General features: G+C 38.1%; 1 protein-coding gene across 3 annotated transcripts in view; it reads left to right on the plus strand.

Moving 5' to 3' along the window:
• The first annotated feature begins 11,578 nt into the window (after nt 1–11,578).
• LOC101167770 (3-hydroxybutyrate dehydrogenase, type 2) overlaps nt 11,579–26,494 on the plus strand; it is a 57,160-nt gene continuing 42,244 nt past the window's right edge. For all 3 annotated transcript variants that reach the window (XM_078952712.1, XM_078952725.1, XM_023957017.2), the window contains exons 1-4: nt 11,579–11,712; nt 17,951–18,041; nt 18,474–18,552; nt 19,258–19,354. In XM_078952712.1, coding sequence (XP_078808838.1) covers nt 17,970–18,041; nt 18,474–18,552; nt 19,258–19,354 — 248 coding nt within the window. In that variant the 5' untranslated portion in view covers nt 11,579–11,712; nt 17,951–17,969. The remainder of the gene's footprint in view (nt 11,713–17,950; nt 18,042–18,473; nt 18,553–19,257; nt 19,355–26,494) is intronic.

Genomic DNA, 26,494 nt, shown 5'->3' on the forward strand with positions numbered 1-26,494 from the left:
ACATTATAATGGATTTTTGGTTTGTTTATATATTTAAGCTTTTAAAATCTTCTAGTTTCATTTCATGAGGGTACTTGATATTGAACACTAATGTGTGTGATTTCCTCCTGACAACAGCATGAGCTGAAGCTCATAACTTATAGGTTTTTTTTTCAAAAGCGGAGGCTTCTGAAATGGATTGAAGTCCAACTCCTCCAGCTTTAGTGTAGCTGGTAGAGTTCCTTTGCAGGGGTGTCCGGATTCCATGTGAAAGCCTGCTGAAAAACGTTAATCTCAAACAAAAAATTCTATGGATAAAAGAGAACCAGAATATTTCAAAGAGAAAATTGTTCAGTCCAAGAAAGACAGCAATGTAAATGCAGTGTGGGCAATGGGAAAGGAGTGCTCTTTACAGCATTTAAAAAAATATATTTATTTCAAACCCAAAATTACAATAAACACAAGAGTTAAAAATCGACACATAAATTGTTGTTTTATTTTTTCAAACTACATAAAAATAATTTAAAAAAATATTGGGAAGGATATTACAGTAAAAAGAACATAGTTGGAGTGGGACTTAGCAAGCTCTACTGCGCTACCAAGTGGTCAAAAATGTAGTTGCATACTGAGTGTTAAAAAAACATGATGGGGTCCATTACATGCTAATCTCGTTTTCTATGTTTTATTAGTTTTTTTGTCTATCCTTCAGAATCATTGGGAATATAATATTTTACTGAGTCTTATATTTTTCAACGCACAGTGCGAAAAGGGTAACTCACTTAGCATTATGCTGGCAAGTAGCTAAGTGGTAACAGTGGGTCTCTGAGACGTTTAAGCAAAGATCCTGTCTGTGTAATTAAGCTATGATGAATTTGAAGAAAACCGCTGTTTCTACATTTTTTCCAGGTGAATTTTGGCAGATTATCATTTTCTGGCTGTATTTCTGCAGGCGAATTTTTAACATGACTTTTTTCCAGGTAAACTTTGGCCTGCGAACTTTAAAGTTAAAAAAAAATCATATACATAATAAAACAGGATAAAAAATTCAGTGTTTTAAATTCAATGTAAAAAAAAGTTGGACTCTGATTGAACGGTATTTCTTCCATAATTTCTAGCCTTGTAAAGTTTCTTCATTGACATTATGTATGATTTTTTGAATACTTATAAACTTTTGCTTTGTTCTAAACCTTCACACCACACACCGATAAGCACATTTTCTTTTTTGTAGTGCGGATGCACTGCTTTTTGAAGTTCAATTGATTTCTTAACTCGTAACCCTCTTCTCTGTCCTTGAACATTTGTTGAATGTTTACAGGAAGTACCTTTTTTCTGGCTTTTAACATAATGAGTACTGTTTTAAGTTAGTTAGTAGTTACTAGTTAGTTACTAGTTCCCATAATTTCAATAAACCTGATTTTAAAAATTGTGTGTTTGTATGTGTCCTAATTTTGTCATCCATAATTACTCCGATTTCAGTCACTCTTTCCAAAACGTGATTATCAATAGCAACTTTTTTTTCTAAATCTGCAGGAATGTGGCGATTTCCCAAAATTATGAATTTTATTTTAACATTGAGTGAGAGTTTATTTATGTCGAACCATTTTTTAGTTTCCCTAACTCTGTATTTACTATTTTTACAACTTCCCTGAGATTCTCCCCTGTAAACACTATGATTGTGTCACGGACATATAAAAGGTATTTGAGTGTATTTGACACCATGTGTATGTCATTTAGATATAGAATGAACAGTTTTGGGCCTCCTAAAAGACTGACCCTTGTGGTACTCCACAGCTTAACCTTTGTGCTATCCTATGGGGTCCAGATGACCCGATCCTTGCACTGATGTGTAATCCCTAACATGACAAATGGGGATAAAGGTGGAGAGGATTTCAAGTAATCCATGGACACCAGTGAAGATCACAAATCATTGAAGAAAAAAGGTTCAGTGTACTGTCTAGTGGGTCTAGATGACCCCACTCCCAACGTTAAAGTGCCTAGGATAGCACAAGGGTTACATTTGGCATGGATGATTTACAATTTTCAGGTAAAACAAGCTGCTGCCTATTTTAATGTAACTGTTTAACCAATTTAATGCCAGTCCTTGTATTCCATATATTTCCAGTTTGTTTACTAAAATGTTATGATCAATAGTGTCAAAGCCTTTTATTAGATCGATGAACACTCATCGAACTCTTCATCGTCTGTGCCTTTTATAATTTTTTCAGGTAATTGCTAATCGCCACGGATGTTGATCTTTTTGTCAGAAACCATATTGACCGTCAAACATTAGTTTATATTTATCAACAAAATCTTACTTTTAAAGAAAGTTATCATAAAATACAAGAAAAGCATCATTTTATCAAGGGTCTAAGATGATGGAGGACATATATGAAGAAAATTAGGAAGATTTCTTTATTTAAAATCATTGCTAATCAGGAACAGATGAAATAATGCTGTTTGATAAAGCTTATAAATGTGATGCAGGACTTACAACAGCAAGCCCTCTCTGCTTCTATATCCATTCTGATGCATCCACTTGCAGACAAACAGATCCATTTATGTCTCTGTTTTCCTCGTCTGAACTGGCATCTGATTCAAAACTGTCATATTCCAATATTCTTCACCATGTTACACCGGTAATGTTAGGTTGGGGTTGTGAGGGCTGTAAGCTAGCAGGAGAGCGTGTAAACAGTTGGATGAGGGGAAATGGGGCAGGGCTTACTCTGTGCCAACAGTGCCACAACACAGAGGCGAATTTCTAACGAATCCTGCCGCTCTGCAGAAGCTATGTCCTGTAAACCAATACAGGTTTATATACTTTGGATAAAAACAGCAAAACCATCATTAAAAGAGCACTTAGAAAGCTTTGAAATAAATCAAAAGATGATTTGGATGGGACTTTCAGACCGTGTAATCCAGCTGTGTCCACATTCATTCACGCTGTTTCTAGGCAGATGGATGTGACTTCTTGACCTCATCCGTTTTGCTTGTCCAGGAACAAAGGTGCTCTTCTCTCCTTCCTTTCCTCTCTGCCATCCTACTTATTAGCACGGCTCATGGTTCTCATTGTGTTTGACACAGCAGGTGGAGGTCAGACAGGGGGTTGATGATATGACAGGGTTCAAAGAGGGGAAGGATGAGAGGGAAATGAGGGTGCACACTTGTGGATGAAAAGTTGGGCCAAATGAAAATCAGAGGGGGTTTGTCTTCTTTTTTTAGGGTTAAAAATTCTATAAGGATTTTTATGGCTGTGGTTTAAATCTCGTTCATTTTCTACGTCTGCATCCTCTTCTTCTAGAGGCTGGATTGTAGCTGTTATCAGTAGGGGACGTCGCACACTCCTAACAGGATGTTGCTGACTGACTTGACATCAGATCCATAATCTGCTTTTTGATGTTATGAGGCTAAGTTTAAAAAAAAAAAAAGAAATATTCTGTGAATCATTCATCCTTCCTCCATACTGAGAACCAGCTGGTCATCATAGGGATGAAGGAGCTCATGGTGGTAAGCACCAGTAATCGAAGAAATCCACAAAAGATGGATGGATTTCAAGAATTCCTTTTGTTCGGGGAAAATGCTTCTAGAAGCTCTAAACTCTGTGTGCCTGTTTCCAGATGGGGATAAAAAGATAAGTGAATATAAACAGACTGCAGTTTGAAAAATGGTGGGTGGCTTCAGGTGAATAATAGAGTAGAACCCCCAGGTCACAGAAAACCCGCAGCCATTTGCAAACATCCGCCTCGACTTCTCACAGTTGCAGCCCTGAAGTTGATGGAACTTTTTTTCCTCAAAGGAGAATCTATGTTCTGGTCAGTTTCCCTAGAGAGCATGGACTGAGCTTCTGAATTGAAAGAGCGTTGTTAGGATGTCTGCACGGAATCCTCCATACTTCTTTAAAAATCGGAGAAAATTAGAAATGACTCATATAGTCCCACGCCAGCCTTTTTCTCGTGTCCTGAAAGATTCTTGCCTGAATCGCTGTTTATTATGACTAAAGGCACTTACGGCAAAAAACTAATTAGGACTACTTAAGTTCATGTTTATTCATGTTTTATCTGAGGGCCCTCAAAGAACATGTTTGACTTTAAAAATGGGTTGCAATGCTTTTTTGTCTGTGTGGCCAGGTACCTCAGAGACAAGGTGTACCCTAAATTACTACAGGTAATTTAGTGTTCTTGTTTTTTTTATTTCCAAGTTATTATAGTGAGATCCTCCTATCTTGACGTACCAGAAATGCACTGCGGCACTGAAAAAAAAAAAAAAACAAGCATGAAAATTGATAATTTATTGTAAAAGCTTGTTTTTTTTTTAAATAATGGTTAGTATTTGTCCTAAAAAAATGGTTCTGTAAAGTTCAGTTAAAAAGAAATGGATGTAGTTGGTTAAAACTTTGTTTCAAATATTGACATTGCAAAATCTAATGGCGACTTTTAGTTAGTGCCTATATTGAGCATCATGATAAATGCAACAAACGTTTGAAATTAATTAACATCTTTGTGCCTTATTCTGAAAACCAACATGTCACTGAGCTGCCAGGAGACAGCTGTCATGCAGTTTGAGTTCTCAACAGCGTCCATCCATCCTCCCTGGAAAACGTTGTTCCTCTGGTCTCCAACAGTGAGTTTTTCTCTTTCTTTGTCTCTCCTTTGTTTGTTGGTGCGTGGAAAGAAGCAAAGAAAGATGCTGTTCTTTACAGACCAACTTTTCTGAAGCTCGATTAGAGCAGACATCCAAGTTCAAAGAAAAGCAGTAAACATTTGCAATAGTCATTATTTACTTTATTCGCCTTGTGAAGTGATTTCAAATGCACAATTTCATTTTAAGATTCTTTCTTATGGTTTAAACTTTGCTGCAACCCGCTGGTGCATGTTAGAAAATAATTGACCAAAGACGGGTTGCTTATAAGTCTTTAGTGTTTAACTGACAAGAAGGAACTAATTTCTGAAACTCCAGACATTTAGATCTATAAATTTAGAATACAAAAGGAACCTGGACAAGGCTTTTCAACAAAAGCACATTTTTAAGGCAATTCTTTTGTGTTTAGTGCATTTGTATTCATTTTCAATAAAGATTTAATGTGAACTTTTATGTTTCTTCAGTGGGGGTGTACTACTGTTGCAGCCTCATTGACCCCATTGATTTAAACTGGGGTCTTAACATCATTTTGGTGAGACAATTCTAACCAAATCAGCCAGCATTTACCAAATCTGTTATGATTTCTTCAAATTCAAAAGAAAAACATTAATCAAGTAAAGGTCAGAGCTTTGAGTTTAGCAATCAGTTGGTGTTTTCTTTAACAAAACAAATTCTACTGTTGGTTAATTCAAGGGAAAATATCCATTAGATTTGTAAGAAAGCCATAATGAATACATCAAAAATCATAAATAAGTTTTTTCTTTCAATTTCCAAGTTTCCTGTAATCTCTCTTATTCTCACAAAGTAAATCACATTGCCTAACTTTTTTCTTTTTTTAAATTTCATCCATTTAAAAGTTTTCTCCCATGGTCAGTGACTGTGCTGTTTTGTAACCAAGTCGTGATCATTACTTGTGTTATGGTCCTGGCTCTCGGCCGGCAACAGGGAAAAGTAACATTTCCACTTTAAGCAGAGGCAGAAAGGCAAAACAACTTCCCAGTTCCCCCAGGAGTCAACAAGAACTAAAACAAAGGTCCTAATTTTCTCCAAGTGATTGTTGTTAAATGAATAACAAGAAAAAGACCAGAAGTGATGAACCAGCCAGTCAAAAACCCACACAAAACAGAATGGACCTGAAAACAACAGTTTTGCTCCTTCCAAAGTGGATCTAAGAGCGTTGCTGCTCCAGGCACTAACCCAACAGAAAATGGAACCCAACAACCTCAAACCACATGGGTTATCAGAGTCATTATCTGATTCAAATGGAATTGAAAAGCTGTTGCTGGCACAACACAGAAGATCATAGTGGTTGGATACCAGTTACTCCAAGTGTCAGTCAGCAGACAGAAGTGACTAAATCCAAAATAGAATAGGGACTCTTTTCTACATGTTGACCCTCAAAAACAAAAACAAAACACTTGGCACACTAAAATTATAAATCCACATTCATTCTGACTGAAGAGCCAAACGTTTTCTTGATGCACCTCTGAATTTATGCTTCAATGAAGCTTCCAACTCTTTTTTTTGGGTCAATACTCTTATTGTTGCAGAATGAGAATTAAAACATAGCATATATTTTAAACTTTGATTAAAAAAAACATCCTTTAATATTGAATCCTTCTTTTAAGATATATAAAAGATGAATAAAATTAAGACAAACCTACATTTAACACTCATTTTTTTTAAAGTTATACTAGTTAAAAAGAAAGTTCTCACTTTTCACCACCAGATATCATAAAAAAAATTCTTTGAGTAATAATCTAAGGCAATATTGTTCATGAAGTGGTGCAACACGTGGTTTATTCCTTCATTAGAACATTACTAAGCTGCAGCACCTGCTTGTTGGCAAAAATATTAAAAGTAAACTAAAAACACTCAAAAATACATTTTATTACCTAAACCTCAAACTATATTACTGGTAAGTCAAAAAAATAAAATAGATAAGCACATGAAAAAAATACAATAAAATTAAATAAAGCTAATTAACTTGTGGATTAGCACCAGCAAAGAAGCATGATATTTAGTTCAATATTCAGCAGTCATATATTTTAATTTTTATGCTCTATTAGCAGTAGTTCATTACATATTAGCACTGTTCTTGTGTTTTATCACAAAACCTGTAATTAATTTGGTTGCCCAAGACAGATAAGAAGTTCAAGCACAAAAGAGACCTGAATGATAAGATCCTCACTATACTTGAAGAATAAGCATCGGTGCCTTAAATGTTACATAGAAACCCCATAAAACAAGTCAGTTCATTCATTGTCTAAACTCGTTTTGCCCCTTTTGGGGTCATGGGGCTGCCCGAGCCTATCCCGGGTGCTCGTGGGTGAAGAAAGGGAAAACCCTGGACAGGTCACCAGTCTGTCGCAGGGCCACAATTACACACACATGCACTCTCACATGCACACCTATGGACAATTTAGAGTAACCAATTAACCTATGAAGCTTGTTTTTGGTCGGAGGGAGGAAGAAAAGCCACACATGCACAGGAAGAACATGCAAACCTCTACACTCCACGCTCCACTCTTTTTCAGGGCCCCCAGCTCGGACTCGAACCAGGGGCCGGCTGTGAGGCACCGTGCAGCCCCCCAAAAAAACAACAATTTTATTATATTTAGTATTCTGCCTTGAAATAGGCACCTATCATCTTATGTGAACAAAAACTTGTGTCACAAATTTTTGAACAAGGGGGGTAGTTTCCTTTATTATTTTAATTTTAAAGGCATTTATGGCATTAAATTTCTGAGCAGTTGAAGAGTTGTATTTATGTCTGAAAAAATTTTTTTCAAATATGAAAAAAATTTTTGTCTTTTCAAAGACAATATTGAGTGTTTTCTTTTTTCAAACTTAAACACTTCAAGAAAAACTGTTCCGCCGTCTTTGATCAATTTTTCCGATGATTTAGCTGAAAGGTTCCTGTATGAGAAAATACAATTTTAAACACTATAATAGCTCAGTGAGTTCAATCAAAGAGTTTAAAAAAATAATGTCCACCTTTTATAAAGGCCTGACAAATAACCTTGGATGTAATGCATGTGCAGCTGTTGAGAGGAAAATGCTTTAATTCTCATGTGACTGAACCAAATCAATAAGCCATTAAAGGTCTGTAACAAGTCACTTTTAATGTAATTTAGTCGTCCTTCCACAACAACAAATGTTCTGTACTATAGCAGAGTGTGTAGTGATTCTTTACCAGGAGTCCATCAGTTAGACATCACAAATTCTGCATTCCTACTATGTAATATTTGATTAGACTCTATCAGATTAATCATTTTTTAGACCAATCCAACACATAAATAAACAAAAGTATGATTTAGAATGATGGTGAAAAAACAAATGATTGATTATTTTGCATAATATGCAAAATAATCAATCATTTGGGGTTTTTTTAAGTCCCGTGTTAGCAGTATCGTACTGTTTTAGTCACCTTATGGGTCAGTTGATTTCAGCTACTAATTAATATCCAAAGAAAATAAAAGAATCAAAGTAAATAAACATGTTAAAGACAAATCTTTTTCTGTTGATGCACCATAGATTCTAAATCAGAGAATTAGTGTCATTTTCCGTGCGTCATCACATTTTTCGGACACTTGAAACTCTTGGAAAGCTCTTGGGTTTTCTGGAGTACTGTCATTTTCACTTTCCAACTGAAATTGCGAAGCTTCTTGTGAGGAAGAGCACTCACCACTGAAGACACTTTTCTTTGTGAGGCTGTGGGATTGTTTTGGAGCAGGCACAGAACACATTCATGGGATAAATAGGTTTGAAATAAAAATTGCAAAATTGGGGATTTTGGAGGTTTATTTGTTAAATTAAATGTGACGTGTTTGCGTGGCTTGTTTCTGTTATTTATTCATTTTTATTACCAAGACCAAGGCTAAATGTCAGCTGGTCCAAAACCATGTTAAGTATTTCTAATTCAGATCATGTTTGTCTCTTGTAAGACTAAATTGTAATTCAATAGAAAAACGTCAATTAAAAACGAGTTCACAGTTTGAACTCTAAATATGGGATATAACTGTTGACGGTGCAATAAAAGCAAATCCTTAGTTTTAGAGGGCGGCCAATCTTCAATCTGTTCCATTCCCGCCTTGCCCGCCCATGTGTCGAAATGTCCCTGGATAAGACACTGAACCCCACCTTGCTTCTGGTGGCAGGTTGGCGCCAGTGTTCGGCAGCGGAGCCGCCATCAGTGTGTGAATGTGTGTGTGTGACTGGGTGAATGGGTCTATGACTGTAAAGCACTTTGGGCCTCGAAAGAAGGTGGAAAAGTGCTATATATGTATACGCCATTTTTGGAGAAGCAAGAGATAACTGCTCCCTGGATTTGAATCAAGTGGTGATTAACCGCCTCCTGCAGAACGTGAAGCAATTCAACCACTGCAGCAGATCTGTTGGAGCAGGAAAATATCTAAAACATCCAGGACAGTGGCCCTCGAGGACCAGGATTGAGACCAGTGAAATACAGTAAGAGTAAAAAAATACTAAAACTATAAATGCTTAACAATTTATTTGGGCTGCAACATCAGTACAGCATTAGAATTGGGGTAGCAGTATTAGACACATATTAAAATATTTAAACAAAAAAAAGAATTATAAAAACATGAATCAGATACAAAAATAAATTAAATACAAAGAAAATTAAAGCTCTGTCATCATCTTACAAACCCCCTTGCTGAAAAGTTCGCTTTAAACATAATTTTTTCTCTAAAGAAGAAATTAAAAGTACTTTAAAGCTAAACATGAGTTCTTATTTAACTATTTTGAGCACAACCAGAAAGATTGTCACAACAGTATATGCATTAAGTATATAAACTTAATGCATACTCAATCTGGCTGACATGCTGATCATGAATACTTCCAGATTTTAAACAAACACACTGAAAGCACTATTGAGGTACAAGAAAAAAAAAAAAAAAAAATCACACTTGGAATAAAAATATGTAACCACGTAAAAACGTACCTGATAAAAACCTTTTCTGGAACTTGCATTCTACCAAATCCATGAACTTTAATGAAGACTGAACCTTTTAACTTGACATTTATGGAGAATATTTAAATCATTTTTATTAAAAAACCACATGGTTTGTTAATCCATCAGACATTTTTATGAAGTCTCATAAAATTTAATAAAATGTGTCAACACCAGCATCTTGGTTTATGGGTTCACTTTTTAACCACAAGAAAATGTATGATGGGATATTTTTTTACTAAAATTAAGAAAATTATTTGTTAAATCTAAAAAAAGTCAGTTAAAGAGAAGTTTAAAAGTGATTCTGTTTCAGGATTAAAATCTTTAAACTTCTTATCACTGATGCTGTTATTGCTGTAAAAAAAAAACAGAGGTTTGCTTCGCTTTTAAACACAGACATCATTTCAAATTAAAAGCATCCTATTCAGGAGGGTTTAACTGCCAAGTTGTTTACCCCATCAGTTCATAGGAATAAACCGTTACCGCTAACCGTTAGATGAGGTAAAAAAAACTGTCCGCCTTTTGTGAAAAATGCGATCCGAGTCGGGTTCAGATCCCCGAACATGGAGTGGTGACAGGCGCCACGAGATGTCCAGTGCGGTAATGCAAGCGAACCCGGAGAAGCCGGCCGGAGCCCCGGGGAGAGTTCTCCTTTCTTCGTGAAGGGCAGGCCACAGATTCAGATGGCCAAAGATGGCGCAAAATCCCAAATGTCCTTAATTGAGTTCAGACATCAATCTGTTAAATTTTTTATACACACCACCACATACGCATGTGTGCTCTTGTGTGTGCGTGAATGTGTGCCAGTGCATGTGTGTGTTTGTCTAAACCTAGCATCATTGACCCAACATACATACTTGTTCATTTATGTTTATCTAAGCAGTCAAAAGAAAAGTTTATTAAATCGACATTGCAACATTGTCTTGAAACTTCATGTATTATAAAAAGTTTCAAAAAGATGTCTTTTGAGGACATGAATGTCTAAATGATTTAACTCTTCTCTCTTGAAACTGTAATTGAGTTACGTATATGAGAAGAATGAGAAAACCAGATTAGTCTCAAATGGTTCTCATTTATGTCTAAGAGACGTAAATGAGACAGAATCGAGATCTCATCTTCAATTTTGCTTTGCTACGGGAAATCTATGAAGAATTGATTTTTGCAACAGATATAAACAAACTATTCATCTGGGAACTTCTGCTTGACTTCCTTTAGCAGAAAGTAGTCTATTTAAGTCTATTACAAAAATTAGTCTATACTACAAGTGATGCACTATACTTGAAATTATTATTATAAACTATGTGTTTTAAACTTAAAATGTTCCAATTTAGTCTGAAGAAGTATTGAGTTAATATCACTATTGCATTACTTGTCATGTACAAGTACCTATATACAGTACTTATACTAACACTCAAGTAAATATACTTCAAGTGTACTACTTTTACCAAGGGGGGTTTTTTGGTTTGAATATTGAAACCTTTAGGTATGACCTTTACTCACTTTTTATTGGATTCAATATGCGAAATGTTTTGCTAAGGTAAAACAGAATGTTTTCTTTTTATTCCAATATTTCAAAGTGAAGGTGTGATAAGGAGATTAAGACTGGACAAATCCCTAAGCAAAAAGTAGTACTGTAAACTCAAGTTTATTTTAAAAAAGTATACCTGAATATTAGCACAGCATGTTTACCTTAGACCTAGTACATGTAGTGCAGAAAGTATAATAACTGAAAACATTCTGAGACAAAAATGAAAACAGTTTAGACTTGCAAAATACAGATTGTATATCAAAGGTAAACTGAAGTATACAACATTCCCACTTTTAGTAGACTGCAGCATACTGGAATAGCCTTCAATAATGAGGAAAACGTTTAAAAACTACTTTGTTTATTTTTACATTGGCTCTAATCTCCTGTAAAATACGTGTAAAAATAAAAGTTGTTTTGTCTTTAGTCAATGCAGTGACGGTTTGTAGATTGGGTCATTTCCACTTTGAACTTCCATAGTCCAAGTGTAGCAGGTTCTATGGTACTACTTCCTGGTCTCGAACCAATAGGATTCCAAGAACGACATCACGTGTCTTTTCCCTTTCGTCTGTCGTTGTGATTGCTGTGCAGCCAAAAAGTAAGTTCTCAACAAATTCCCGTGGTTTTGACCACGAGTTTTTGGTTTTCTTCTTGTTATTGCTTTGATGAAAGCACGAAGTAATTTCTAGTTTGTAATGAAAAGTCGTCCTCGGTGTTATGCAAGTATTAATAACAGAAATGCGTGCTGTTGGAGTGAACATGCAGTTGTCTCATCATCATAGGCCTCAGTGGCGGTTCTACACTGACTTACTCCCTGGGCGAGTAACCCCACCAGCGCCCCCCCCCCCCCCCCCCCCCCGCACACATGCAAAATTTGACAACAACATCCTGTTGTGTTCCTTATATTCTATTTAGCCATTTTACAAAAAAAATGCATGACTTTTCTAGCCTCGTATTACAGCGGGGGTCAAACTCAGTCACACAGGGGGCCTAAGTTAAAAACACGCTTAAGGTTTTGGGCCGAAGAAGATAAACATTTACTGAACACACTAAAGCTAAACTTTTAAACCTTTTAAACTGAACTTTTTGAACATAAATATGAATAAAAACAGGAACACAAGTTAAACCTTAAATAACTTGTAATATTTTGCTCTCCATAGAAATATATTCTGTCAAAATTATACAAATATGAACATGCTTCTGAACAAAACAAAGAAAGCCTGGAAATATTAATAAGAAATTACAAATCAAATAATTCCGTTTTTTTGTTGCTCTTTTATCATTTTTTAGAGCATTTTTTTTAGAGCTGGACTCCTGCTTCATTTTTAGCAATAATTTCTTAATGTGTGACGTCCTGTGTGTGTCTTTGTGAAACATATCAGAGGGATTAGATCTAAAAAAAAAAACTTATTGTGATTGATATGTTTAGGTCTTATAAAACATTAAAGACTAAATCATAGAACTCATCAGTGGGATTATTCAAAAAATATTTGGCATTTCCCTAATTTTGTGCAACACCAACAGTAGAAATCCTCCAAAAAACCTCAATCCATAAAAAATGGTCTGCGCTCATCCCCCCTCCCCCTCCCCTTCCCTCTGACACACGCGGCTCCGTCTCTATGACGGGAGCCGCAGCTGCGGCTCAGAGTTGATTGTCAGATAGAAAAAGACTCCCCTCACACCTGTTAGTGTGATTCAGCCAGCCACCGGTGAGTTGCGCCCCCCTCTCGAGTTTTTTGACTTATGTTCCAAAGACTGCCGCAAAGAGGTGTGGCCGCAAATGTCTTGCAGCAGAAGGCGGTGGTCACGTGCGTGTCGGGTCTGCCGTGTCAGAGCAAGGAATTGTGGGAAATAATCCCCATTGCCTGCTTTTGTCGAAATTTGGTTGAGCATGGGTGTTTGTTCTGCCCAATTCCTTTTCATGTGCCTGTTTTACGTTGTTTCACTCTGAGTTATTTCATCTTTTTTTTTTGTTTTTTTTTTTTTTTTTTGCACCATAAGTGTGAAGAGCAAATAGGATGAAGACATTCTTAACAGTCTGATGTATCAAAATAAAAGTGTTGAGTGCCGGCAGCTGAAGCAATTTCAAATTAAAAGCTGCAAGCTTCCTCTTTGAATATCGTTGACACGCACGCATCGGGCACGGCAAATGCCGCCCCCCACGAAGTGCCGCCCTGGGCGACCGCCCACATCGCCCATATCAAAAACCGCCACTGATAGGCCTTATTGCATTGCAGGAGCTGCGTGTGGTTTGAAATCCCCTTCTCTTTTGCATTAACGCAACTTTTAGCGAACTTGCTCTAATATAAGATATTTTTACGCAAACTTAGAAATCGTTACAAGAACAATTAGTATTCTCATTGTCAAGAGTCCCATCATCTATTAACATTTTACTCTAGTTGCAACCTAGTTTTCAAAATAAAAGTGTTATGAAATTAAGCTTTTTGTTTTACTTTGAAAGAAACTGATGAGAAAAGGACCGAATTGGCCAAGTTCATGTTTAATAAGATACAGCATAAGCTCTCATTAACATTACCTGCTATCAAAGACAATATTTACTTAAAAGGTCTGTAAGGTTTATAGCATGGGACTTTGAAACTGTCACTGGCGTTCCGTAATCCTTAAAATGGTCATGAATGTGATTTATAAATGCTACGAGTTGAACTGTAAAGTCTGCAGAAGTTATTAGAAAATTCTGAGTTACATAATTCTGATTGGTGTGTTTTCATAAGCCATGATAGGATGGATAATAGTGGAAGCTACTGGCCTGAATTTTCAGTTTCCTGTATAGGTTTTGGCATTCGGAGCAGACACCAAAGTAAGAATTTCATAGTGCAGGGAAACACGTTTCTCACTGTGCGTATGACAATAAACCCTTTGAATCTTGAATCTTTGTATCTCTTCATTTAGAAACATTTATGTCATCAGCCACAGACTTCCCAATAAAAGCTGTTTGTTTAATAGACAGTGAACACAGCTAATGAACAAACAGGTTTTGTGTTTATCATCATAATGATCTTATTGATCAGTACTAGGGCTGCACAATATGAGGAAAACTTGCGATATGCGATATTAGTGATCAATATAGCGATAACGATATAATTTGCGGTAAATAAACAAATAGAAAAATAAACAAAATCATTCCCATTTCATTGCAACAGTTTAAAATTATACTCCAAATGACCATCGACATGGGGGACAAACATCTAACATAATAGGCCTCCATCTGATTGGTCAACAATGGGAAGGCGTCCATCTGATTGGTCAAAGCATAAAGGGATTTATTTGATTCTGTAACGCTTCCAAGATTATGGGACTAGACGCATTAATCCGAATTTGTCTCAGGGAGCCCAAGGTATGTAAATGAAAACAAGACAGCGATAAAAGTAAAATGCAATCGATTGTATTAACAGAAAATAGACATTTAAACAATACAAACAAACAACAAAAGGAACCGGGATATGGGTCTGAGTCCTATTGAGTGGTTTCCAAAAGTCTATTGGTTGGGATGTAGTTGAGGTTTCCTGCAGGTGAGGAGTTGTTATTGAGGGTGGAAGTATCACGAGCTCAGATTTGGGTGGCTCGCCATCAAGTTGTAGATCAAAGCATACATAACAAAAACCTGACCTAGAAAGGGTCAGAAAAAAACAAATCAGTCATTTCACTGGGTATACTGAAATAGAGCAGATTAATCATTGTAGAAAGTAAAAGAAAGAAACAATATTATCAAAAATCAAATAGCTGTTTCAAATAGAATTCAAAGTGCGTACACATGTCAAACAATTCCATATCATTTCCGGTTCCGGGTTACACGGCAGGACGCGTGGCGTGCCTCTCTGCGAATACAACTATCTTCAAATTACTTAAAAGGTTGATTTTCAAAAAAGAGAGCTGACCATGCCCCCGAAGAAACCCCAAGAATATGAAGACCTCAAAAAGACTCTTGACATTATTCAAGAAACGCTGAAAAGTTTTATGGAACAAGTGTCGGCTAAGCTAACGCCCCTTTGGGATATGATGGAAGAGTTCCGAAGATTTCGGGCTCAAAACGAGCAGCGAGAAAATCAGGTCGAGATTCTGGAGAAAAGACTGGACGATGTGGAACAGCAAGTAAGGATGAATAATGTCATTCTCACTGGAGTACCAATCAAGCCTCGAGCTAGCACTGCTAATGCTAGCGCTAGCGTAGCTAGCAGTGCTACTAATACGGAGTTCGGTGCAGCGTCTTTGGAGCAGCAAATACATTCATTTCTCACATCTAAAGGGATTTCCCTGGATCTCAATACCATCGAGACCTGCCACCTGCTCCCCAGGAGAAAGGAGACGGATAAACCAGCGATCCTCATCAGGTTTGTGAATCACAAACACAAGCTAGCTTTGATGACCCAAAGAAAACACCTGAAAGGTTCGGCTGCTTATCTGAACGACCATCTGACCAGAAGGAATGCTGAAATCTCAAAACATGCACGGCTTCTCAGGAAGCGTAAGCAGATTGAGAACACTTGGGTTAAAGGCTGCAGGATTTACGTCAAACCGCTCGGTCCAGAGGACTGGTCCAAGGTTCTGGTGGTGAACACCATGAAGGACTTTGAGAAGTGCTTGACCACGGTCGTCTGAAACAACATGGAGTAATAAACCAATGAGCCAAATAATTTCAAGAAATATGACACGTGGATTCCTCACTTTCTCTGTATGTCTGACGTAACCTGAATAACAGCAGAGTTCTGACCTGCAGACAACTTGACCTCAACTTTCACCGCAGCTGATATCAGCTGAAGAAGGATATGGACCTGAATCTAATGTCTGCAGACATAACATGGAAGAGAACTATAAACTCTGTTTTGAACCCAGGAGATCAGCTGTTATCAGTAAAAGAAGAAATACCAACCTTGGACAATCGACAGTTATGGACCCTTTTTACTCTTCCCCTATAGCATTACTTTATTATAAAAAAAAAAAAAATACAAAAAATATTAAAAAAAAGTAAAACAAATGATTATTCACTTATTGAAAATTGTTAAATTGATTGACTTTTAATGATATTACTTCACTTTCTCCAAAAATTGATAAATTTATTCAAAAATCTTTCCTAATGTAGCATAATTTTGCACATGTTTTTAACTTTTGATACTTGATGAAATTTTGCTATGAAAATTCCTGAAACAGTGTTGTCTGCTTTACTGATATAGTATTATGTTTTATTCATATGAATGGCTTTTATAAGTAACATAATCTGCATATAGTTCAGATGACTGATCTGCATTTGCCATGTTGATTTCTAAAATAGTTATTTTTGACGTAATACTTAAGTAATTCATCTTTGTCATGTGCTTTTTCGATATTTTATGATTTTTATTCTGTCTGATAAAAACTGGGAACCGGATATTGATAAATCATGTAATAAAATGGTTATAGTATAATCGGGGTGGGATTATATAAATTCGCTTCCTCCCACTCCCTTTCAAGCAATATTTATTAATATGTCTAATTATCCTAAGTTTGATTAGTTACTGTATGAATGTATAACTGATGTTTATATTGCTGTTGTGTATTATTTCTACTGAATTGCTTGAAATAAACCATTTCAAATCAAAATCAAAATATCAAGGTTCAAGGTAAGTGGATAAAAGTTTTAAATCAAAAATGTACTCTGAAGTTACCAATTAATTTTATTAACAAAGTAGAATAATTTTAAACAAATTAAACTTTCAAATTTCAAACGTTGCGCAACATGGTTTTTCATTCCATTATCTAATTCAAAGAGTGGCCATTTTGGCATCATGGAAATAAAAGTAACTAAAACAGTTCAAAGTGTTCAATTAACACAAAAGTAAAGCGACTTAACAAAATTGCTTCGGCTTGAATTCAGCCGACTAAATTAAAACAACCAAACAAGAACCATTAAATAAAACAAAGTCTCAAAGGTGAGGCAGCATTAGCTTAGCTCTGTGACTATGATAAAGCTTTTTTCTGTTTTCGGTGTCGCGACCGCAAAAACTCACCAATGAGCAGGTCTCTTTGGGGTTAGTTAGTGTCCAAAGGTAAATGCTGAGGTGTCCAAATATGTTCGTATTAAGAAAATGTTTTAGGCGTCCTGGTGTGGCCACAGCAGCAGCAACAGCTGAGAGCAAGAAGCAGCCAGCAGGAAGCAGGAAGTAGCAAGCAGCAAGCAGGAAGTGCACCAGCTGACCAGGAACTTATATACACACCGGGCCTCTCATAATAAGGGCGGGGCCAGGTGTTCACAGTTAGTCTGATGGCTAGTCTGATGCCAAGGGTTACAATTCGTTAAATGCTTCAAGCTGCTAGAAGATTGTTTTAACACATTTTGGGTTTGCGATTTATTGCGATATTCTCCGTCTTTTGCAATATGCATATTGCAGAGCTGGATATTGCGATAACGATAAATTTGCGGTAAATTGTGCAGGCCTATTAGAGATTAATATTGGGATAACTGTATAATTTGCGGTATATAAACAAATAACAAAATAACCAAAAAACATCATTCCCATTTCATTGCAACAGTTGAAAAATTATAATCCAAATGACCCTCATCGACATAGGAGACAAACATCTAACATAATAGGCCTCCATCCAATTGGTCAACAACGTTAAGGCGTCCATCGGACTGGTCAAATGTATAAAGGGATTTATTCGATTTGTTAAATGCTTCAAGCTGCCATAAAGTTGTTTTAACACATTTAAGGTTTACGATTTATTGCGATTTTCGCTGTCTTTTGCGATATGCATATTGCAGAGCTGGATATTGTGATAACGATAAATTTGCGGTATATTGTGCAGGCCTAATCAGTACTGTATTTTTGCCTGTTTCACAGCCGCCGTGAAAGGTGCATCATGGGTCGCCTGGATGGGAAAGTGATTGTGCTGTCTGATGCTACGCAGGGAATTGGACGTGCTGCAGCAATTGTATGTAGATTTTGTTACAATTTTCTTCCAAATTACATTGTAACAAATTCCAAATAGTTTAAGGTTGCAAATCTAACATTTATGAATAGTTTGACCTGCATCATGTCTTTTAGCCATTCCTTGTGTAGACAATGTTTTATCATCAACAACTATTTTCCTATAAGCTATTATTTTGATAAACTGCCTTACTCACATTGGTCAAATCATTTTTATTGGATGTGTCTTACTTAATGAATTTACTATTTAGTCTCTAAATAATTATAAGAGGTCTGTGGATTTGAAAAAATCCATCTGGCAAATGTATTCCTACATCTATAATAGAAAAAAAGGCTGTTAGTAACCATCTTTTGCAAAAAAAAAAAGGGAGAAAAAAACTGTGTTTGCCATGACAGACATAGATGTTTGGAACTAACTCAACCTTTTTAAATTCAGGCTTTTGCAAATGAAGGAGCTCAGGTCACTGCAACAGACATAAATGGAGAAAAGCTGAAGAAGCTGGAAGGAATTAGAGGTAAGATAAAGAGAGTGGTCTGCTGCTGCCATCTGCTGGATTACAAGAGGCTTAAGGCCTGGACAGTGGAAGATTTTTCTGTCATTTTACATCTTAATTGTTATGGATTTGACTTTTAAGTTCAAAACACAACCTCTAAAGCTGTGACTTAGTTTGGGTTTGAGTGTGTGGAGCTTTCAAACATGCTTCATTTACCAAATCATATCATCTTGTGACAAGTTTGAAACAAAGTGCTCAATTTATCAACTTTTATAGCAAAACTTAATAATGATTAAATAAGATGTATAAAAAAAACATACAAAAATATGTATGCTTCTGCAAAACAGCAGAAGTTGTAATATATTTATAATTAACCATAATCCTTAAATACAAGTGTATTTATGTGTTAAGTGGAAACTGCTTATGTTTAACTTTTTGTTTAGCACAAACAAAAACTTTACTGAAATTGTAAATTAGAGGAATCTGAGCATCGCCAACCCTTAACCTCTCTGCAAGTCGCTGGTCATAAGCGACCATCATAGACTGTAGAAGTATTTGGCAGACTAAAGTCTACCAGAAATAAATGGTGGAGAGAAAAAAGGGTTATTGAACGAGTTTTTGCTGCTAAGGCTGTCAGCACATATGCATGTACTCTCACTCATAGAAGAGGATGTAGAAATGCACATTAAAACTGTGTGCACTGATCCGTTTTCTTCCTGATTTTAGGAATCAGAACCAAAGTGGTGGATGTGACCAAAAAGGAGGAAGTGGAAGCTTTGGCTCAAGAACACGCTCATGTGGATGTGGTGTTCAATGTTGCAGTGTGTGTGTGTGTCCCACTCTCCTTCTCTTTAGAGAACAGCCCAACTTATTTGTTCCTGTAAACGGTTGCCTCACTTGTTTACGCCCCTGCTTAATCGCCACTCCAAAGTCCTTGCATCGAAAGGGTTAAATCTCAGCTTGTGCTGCTGTCAATCCTTTTAAAAGGACTACTGCTGATGCTTTGGTAAAGCACAGAGACTGATGACATTCACCTAAACCCCATTTCTAGTTTCCACCATTGTGTTATCCCCCAATAAGAGGCATTATGGTCTGCAGCCTGTGATGACATGCACTAAAGCTTTAAATGTTGGTACAGGTTGGTGCACCATGGCAGCATAACGTGAGGCAATTCAACCACTGCAGCAGATCTGTTGGAGCAGGAAAAGATCTAAAACATTCAGGACAGTGGCCCTCGAGGACCAGGATTGAGACCAGTGAAATACAGTAAGAGTAAAAAAAAAGAATACTAAAAATATAAATGCTTAACAATTTATTTGGGCAGCACCATCATCAGTACAGCATTAGAATTGGGGTAGTAGTATTAGACACGTATTAAAATATTTCAACAAAATACAGAATTCTAAAAACATGAATCAGATACAAAAATAAATTAAATACAAAGAAAATTAAAGCTCTGTCATCATCTTACAAACCCCCTTGCTGAAAAGTTCACTTTAAACATAATTTTTTCTCCAAAGAAGAAATTAAAAGTACTTTAAAGCTAAACATGAGTTCTTATTTAACTATTCTAAGCACAACCAGAAAGATTGTAACAGCTTTGTTTTATACCCAGAGATCTATTTAAAACGATGTGCAAACTTAGTTTATAAACTGCATTAAGTACATGAACTGTGGCGTACTCAAAATCTGTCTGACATGCTGATCATGAATACTGCCAGATTTTAAACAAACACACTGAAAGCACTGCTGAGGTACAAGAAAAAAAGAATAAAAAAATCACACATTGGAGCAAGAATATGTAACCACGTAAAAAAGTACCTGATAAAAAAAATTCTGGAACTTGCATACTACCAAATCCATGAACATTAACTTTTATGAAGACGAAACCTTTTAACTTTACCTCTATGGAGAATAAATAAACCAGGTTTATCACAAAACCATCCTGTTGTAAATCCAACAGACATTTTAATGAAAATGTCAACATCAGCATCTTGGTATATGAGTTCACTTTTTAACCACAGGAAAATATGTATGATGGGATATTTTCTACTAAAATTAAGAAAATCATTTGTTAAATCTAAATAACAGTTACAAAGCCGTCATATCTATCCATTTGGTATGTTCCGAGTCATACCATTTTTTAACTATTCTAACGGCTGATTTTTTTATCCGTTTCAAATTCCAACGGCTGGAATCGCAAATGTCTGGCAGACACAAAATGGTGAGATACATTTTTCTGTTTCATTGAATATAATTTTTTGTGTGTGAAAACTATGGTTAGATAGATTGTTAGATTGAAAAAGAAATAGTTAAATAGTTATGGTTCATAAATATCAATTTCTATCAAGCATATTAATTTAAACAGCCATGGCCCGTACCGAAACGTATATTGGAACCGAAGTCTGAATCGAACCAAATTATTGAGATTTTTTAGCTTATTGTTACACCCCTAATATATTTAGATAGATATCATTTTGCTGGAAGTGACATACATTCCATAGATAAGTGAACAACTTAACTATCATGCAAACAGCAGCTTTTTTTTCTTTTCAAATCTAGTACGGAAATCCCAAAGCAAAACCCCTTCAAGGTAAGATACTGTTTCATTATTACAATTTGTTGTGTGTGTACTATAGTTAGATCAATTGTTTGTTAAATATATATGCTTTCATTGTTTTCTTTTGTACAATAAAATGGAAGCTAACCACTCAGCTTGTAGGTACTTCAACGTTAACGGTTTCACGTATGTTTGCCGAATTAACAGATAATGGAGAAGCAAAATCCCCCCCAGCAAACCCCCCGGCGCAAAATAACCCCCCAAAACCCCCTCCCCAATGAAACAACCCCCCCACCCCGCCCCAGACCCCTGGTCTGGCACAGCGCCACAAACAGGGCCAAGGAGGCGCGCAGGGTGGCCTCAGAAAACCAAGTGAGTTAAAAATGTTTGCTCAAAAACATGACATCTTTCTCACATACGACACACCTCATTTCTCCACGATATTTTTTTTTACAAAGAAGTACAATTTATAATTACAAATATTATTGTAAAATTGACTTTAAATGTAAACAGACACATTGCAATTTTGCCTTTTTAGAGTTTTCATCATTAAACTTTTACCATCTATGAAAAAAGAAACCAAACCTCAAACCCAGAAATGACTTTCTGCAAGGCCTTTTTCATAATATTAACAGAAAAGCAAGGGATTGGTGTGGTTGGTGTTTTTATAAACTTAAGGTAATACTTAAAAAATGCTCTTTTCCACATTGGAAACTAAAGAAAAGTGATTGTTCTCATGCTGTCTGTACAGCAGTTTCACTCACTCCGCCTCCGCCCCATGACTGTTTCGAAGAAGAAAACCCCTCAAGCCAGAAAATATGGAGAATCAAAATACCCCCCAGGAAAATAACCCCTCACCACAGCAAAATAACCCCCCACCCCCACGTCCTCAAAGGAACCCCCAAGCTGCCCCCAACCGTATGCTCAGACCACTGGTCTGGCATACCGCCAACGCAAGAGCCAAGGAGGCCCGCAGGGTCCAATGGGAAAACCAATTTCTGTTGAGGAGGCTGCTGGCCTTGGCCAGAAATGAGGAGGAGAGACGCCGCCTCCGGCAAATTTATGGCGCAAACTAAAATTAGCCCAAGTTCACGCTGCGACTTTTGGTGGGACCAGTGCCATTTGAACGGCATCCTTCCCCTTTCTGCTTGCAACAATTCAGCGTGTTGTGGACAGAGGTGCCACTTGAAAATGTTGCTGTAAAGTTGAAAAAAATGTGCTGTGTTTACTTTATACAAAATATTGGTGTGCTCATCTTTTAAGGATTTCTGTCCACCAAGATGGCGGTGCTCTCCTCCCATGAGGAATTACGTGATGTCTCCTCTAGTGATATGTGCCTTAACCGTTCACATATGTATTCTGAACTCACAGGAAAATGAAGAAATTTCCACCCACACCCTCTCTCAGAACCCCACCCCCTCGTAGAGCCACTCCCCAGCCCAGAGCCCCACCCCCTCCCAGAGCCCCACTCTGGCCCAGAGCCCCACCCCCTCCCAGAGCCTCGTTCCCGCCAAGACCCCCACTCCGGCCCAGAATCCCACCCCCTCCCAGCGCCCCGCTCCCGCCAAGACCCCCACTCCGGCCCAGAATTCCACCCCCTCCCAGAGCCCCGCTCCCGCCAAGACCCCCACTCCGGCCCAGAGCATCATTTATATGGCATGGGGCGCAGGGCAGGGCCAGGGAATTGGCCAGAATACAATGGGAGAACCAAGTGAGTTATAAGTTTTTGCTCAAAAACATGACATTTCTCTTTAACCAAAGTGCATTTTAAGAATGGTGCACTCGTCACAAAATACTCATTAAATTAATTAAAGTTTCAATACTTTTGACTGTTTTTTCTCACAATTGTAATCCTTTGCATCCTTCTCACATATGATACGCCTCAATTTTCCATGATATATATATATATATTTTTAAAGAAGTAAAATTTATAGTTACAAATACTCTTTTAAAATTGATTTCAAATGAAACACACACTTTGCAATTGAGTCTTTTTAGAGTTTTCATCATTAAACTTTTTCCATCTATGAAAAAAGAAACCAAACCTCAAACCCAGAAATGACTTTCTGCAAGGCCTTTTTCATAATATTAACAGAAAAGCAAGGGATTGGTGTGGTTGGTGTTTTTATAAACTTAAGGTAATACTTAAAAAATGCTCTTTTCCACATTGGAAACTAAAGAAAGGTGATTGTTCTCATGCTGTCTGTACAGCAGTTTCACTCACTCCGCCTCCGCCCCATGACTGTTTCGAAGAAGAAAACCCCTCAAGCCAGAAAATATGGAGAATCAAAATCCCCCCCAGGAAAATAACCCCTCACCACAGCAAAATAACCCCCCACCCCCACGTCCTCAAAGGAACCCCCAAGCTGCCCCCAACCGTATGCCCAGACCACTGGTCTGGCATACCGCCAACGCAAGAGCCAAGGAGGCCCGCAGGGTCCAATGGGAAAACCAATTTCTGTTGAGGAGGCTGCTGGCCTTGGCCAGAAATGAGGAGGAGAGACGCCGCCTCCGGCAAATTTATGGCGCAAACTAAAATTAGCCCAAGTTCACGCTGCGACTTTTGGTGGGACCAGTGCCATTTGAACGGCATCCTTCCCCTTTCTGCTTGCAACAATTCAGCGTGTTGTGGACAGAGGTGCCACTTGAAAATGTTGCTGTAAAGTTGAAAAAAATGTGCTGTGTTTACTTTATACAAGATATTGGTGTGCTCATCTTTTAAGGATTTCTGTCCACCAAGATGGCGGTGCTCTCCTCCCATGAGGAATTACGTGATGTCTCCTCTAGTGATATGTGCCTTAACCGTTCACATATGTATTCTGAACTCAAAGGAAAATGAAGAAATTTCCACCCACACCCTCTCTCAGAACCCCAACCCCTCGTAGAGCCACTCCCCAGCCCAGAGCCCCACCCCCTCCCAGAGCCTCGTTCCCGCCAAGACCCCCACTCCGGCCCAGAATCCCACCCCCTCCCAGCGCCCCGCTCCCGCCAAGACCCCCACTCCGGCCCAGAAATCCACCCGCTGCCAGAGCCCCGCTACCGCCAAGACCCCCACTGCGGCCCAGAGCGCCATTTATATGGCATGGGGCGCAGGGCAGGGCCAGGGAATTGGCCAGAATACAATGGGAGAACCAAGTGAGTTATAAGTTTTTGCTCAAAAACATGACATTTCTCTTTAACCAAAGTGCATTTTAAGAATGGTGCACTCGTCAAAAAATACTCATTAAATTAATTAAAGTTTCAATACTTTTGACTGTTTTTTCTCACAATTGTAATCCTTTGCATCCTTCTCACATATGATACGCCTCAATTTTCCACGATATATATATATATTTTTAAAGAAGTAAAATTTATAGCTACAAATACTCTTTTAAAATTGATTTCAAATGAAACACACACTTTGCAATTGAGTCTTTTTAGAGTTTTCATCATTAAACTTTTTCCATCTATGAAAAAAGAAACCAAACCTCAAACCCAGAAATGACTTTCTGCAAGGCCTTTTTCATAATATTAACAGAAAAGCAAGGGATTGGTGTGGTTGGTGTTTTTATAAACTTAAGGTAATACTTAAAAAATGCTCTTTTCCACATTGGAAACTAAAGAAAAGTGATTGTTCTCATGCTGTCTGTACAGCAGTTTCACTCACTCCGCCTCCGCCCCATGACTGTTTCGAAGAAGAAAACCCCTCAAGCCAGAAAATATGGAGAATCAAAATACCCCCTAGGAAAATAACCCCTCACCACAGCAAAATAACCCCCCACGTCCTCAAAGGAACCCCCAAGCTGCCCCCAACCGTATGCTCAGACCACTGGTCTGGCATACCGCCAACGCAAGAGCCAAGGAGGCCCGCAGGGTCCAATGGGAAAACCAATTTCTGTTGAGGACGCTGCTGGCCTTGGCCAGAAATGAGGAGGAGAGACGCCGCCTCCGGCAAATTTATGGCGCAAACTAAAATTAGCCCAAGTTCACGCTGCGACTTTTGGTGGGACCAGTGCCATTTGAACGGCATCCTTCCCCTTTCTGCTTGCAACAATTCAGCGTGTTGTGGACAGAGGTGCCACTTGAAAATGTTGCTGTAAAGTTGAAAAAAATGTGCTGTGTTTACTTTATACAAGATATTGGTGTGCTCATCTTTTAAGGATTTCTGTCCACCAAGATGGCGGTGCTCTCCTCCCATGAGGAATTACGTGATGTCTCCTCTAGTGATATGTGCCTTAACCGTTCACATATGTATTCTGAACTCACAGGAAAATGAAGAAATTTCCACCCACACCCTCTCTCAGAACCCCACCCCCTCGTAGAGCCACTCCCCAGCCCAGAGCCCCACCCCCTCCCAGAGCCCCACTCTGGCCCAGAGCCCCACCCCCTCCCAGAGCCTCGTTCCCGCCAAGACCCCCACTCCGGCCCAGAATCCCACCCCCTCCCAGCGCCCCGCTCCCGCCAAGACCCCCACTCCGGCCCAGAATTCCACCCCCTCCCAGAGCCCCGCTCCCGCCAAGACCCCCACTCCGGCCCAGAGCGCCATTTATATGGCATGGGGCGCAGGGCAGGGCCAGGGAATTGGCCAGAATACAATGGGAGAACCAAGTGAGTTATAAGTTTTTGCTCAAAAACATGACATTTCTCTTTAACCAAAGTGCATTTTAAGAATGGTGCACTCGTCACAAAATACTCATTAAATTAATTAAAGTTTCAATACTTTTGACTGTTTTTTCTCACAATTGTAATCCTTTGCATCCTTCTCACATATGATACGCCTCAATTTTCCACGATATATATATATATTTTTAAAGAAGTAAAATTTATAGTTACAAATACTCTTTTAAAATTGATTTCAAATGAAACACACACTTTGCAATTGAGTCTTTTTAGAGTTTTCATCATTAAACTTTTTCCATCTATGAAAAAAGAAACCAAACCTCAAACCCAGAAATGACTTTCTGCAAGGCCTTTTTCATAATATTAACAGAAAAGCAAGGGATTGGTGTGGTTGGTGTTTTTATAAACTTAAGGTAATACTTAAAAAATGCTCTTTTCCACATTGGAAACTAAAGAAAAGTGATTGTTCTCATGCTGTCTGTACAGCAGTTTCACTCACTCCGCCTCCGCCCCATGACTGTTTCGAAGAAGAAAACCCCTCAAGCCAGAAAATATGGAGAATCAAAATCCCCCCCAGGAAAATAACCCCTCACCACAGCAAAATAACCCCCCACCCCCACGTCCTCAAAGGAACCCCCAAGCTGCCCCCAACCGTATGCCCAGACCACTGGTCTGGCATACCGCCAACGCAAGAGCCAAGGAGGCCCGCAGGGTCCAATGGGAAAACCAATTTCTGTTGAGGAGGCTGCTGGCCTTGGCCAGAAATGAGGAGGAGAGACGCCGCCTCCGGCAAATTTATGGCGC

This window comes from Oryzias latipes, chromosome 1 (assembly GCF_053564925.1).
Source record: "Oryzias latipes strain Hd-rR chromosome 1, Olatipes_Hd-rR_3.1".
In the NCBI taxonomy this organism is placed as follows: domain Eukaryota; kingdom Metazoa; phylum Chordata; class Actinopteri; order Beloniformes; family Adrianichthyidae; genus Oryzias; species Oryzias latipes.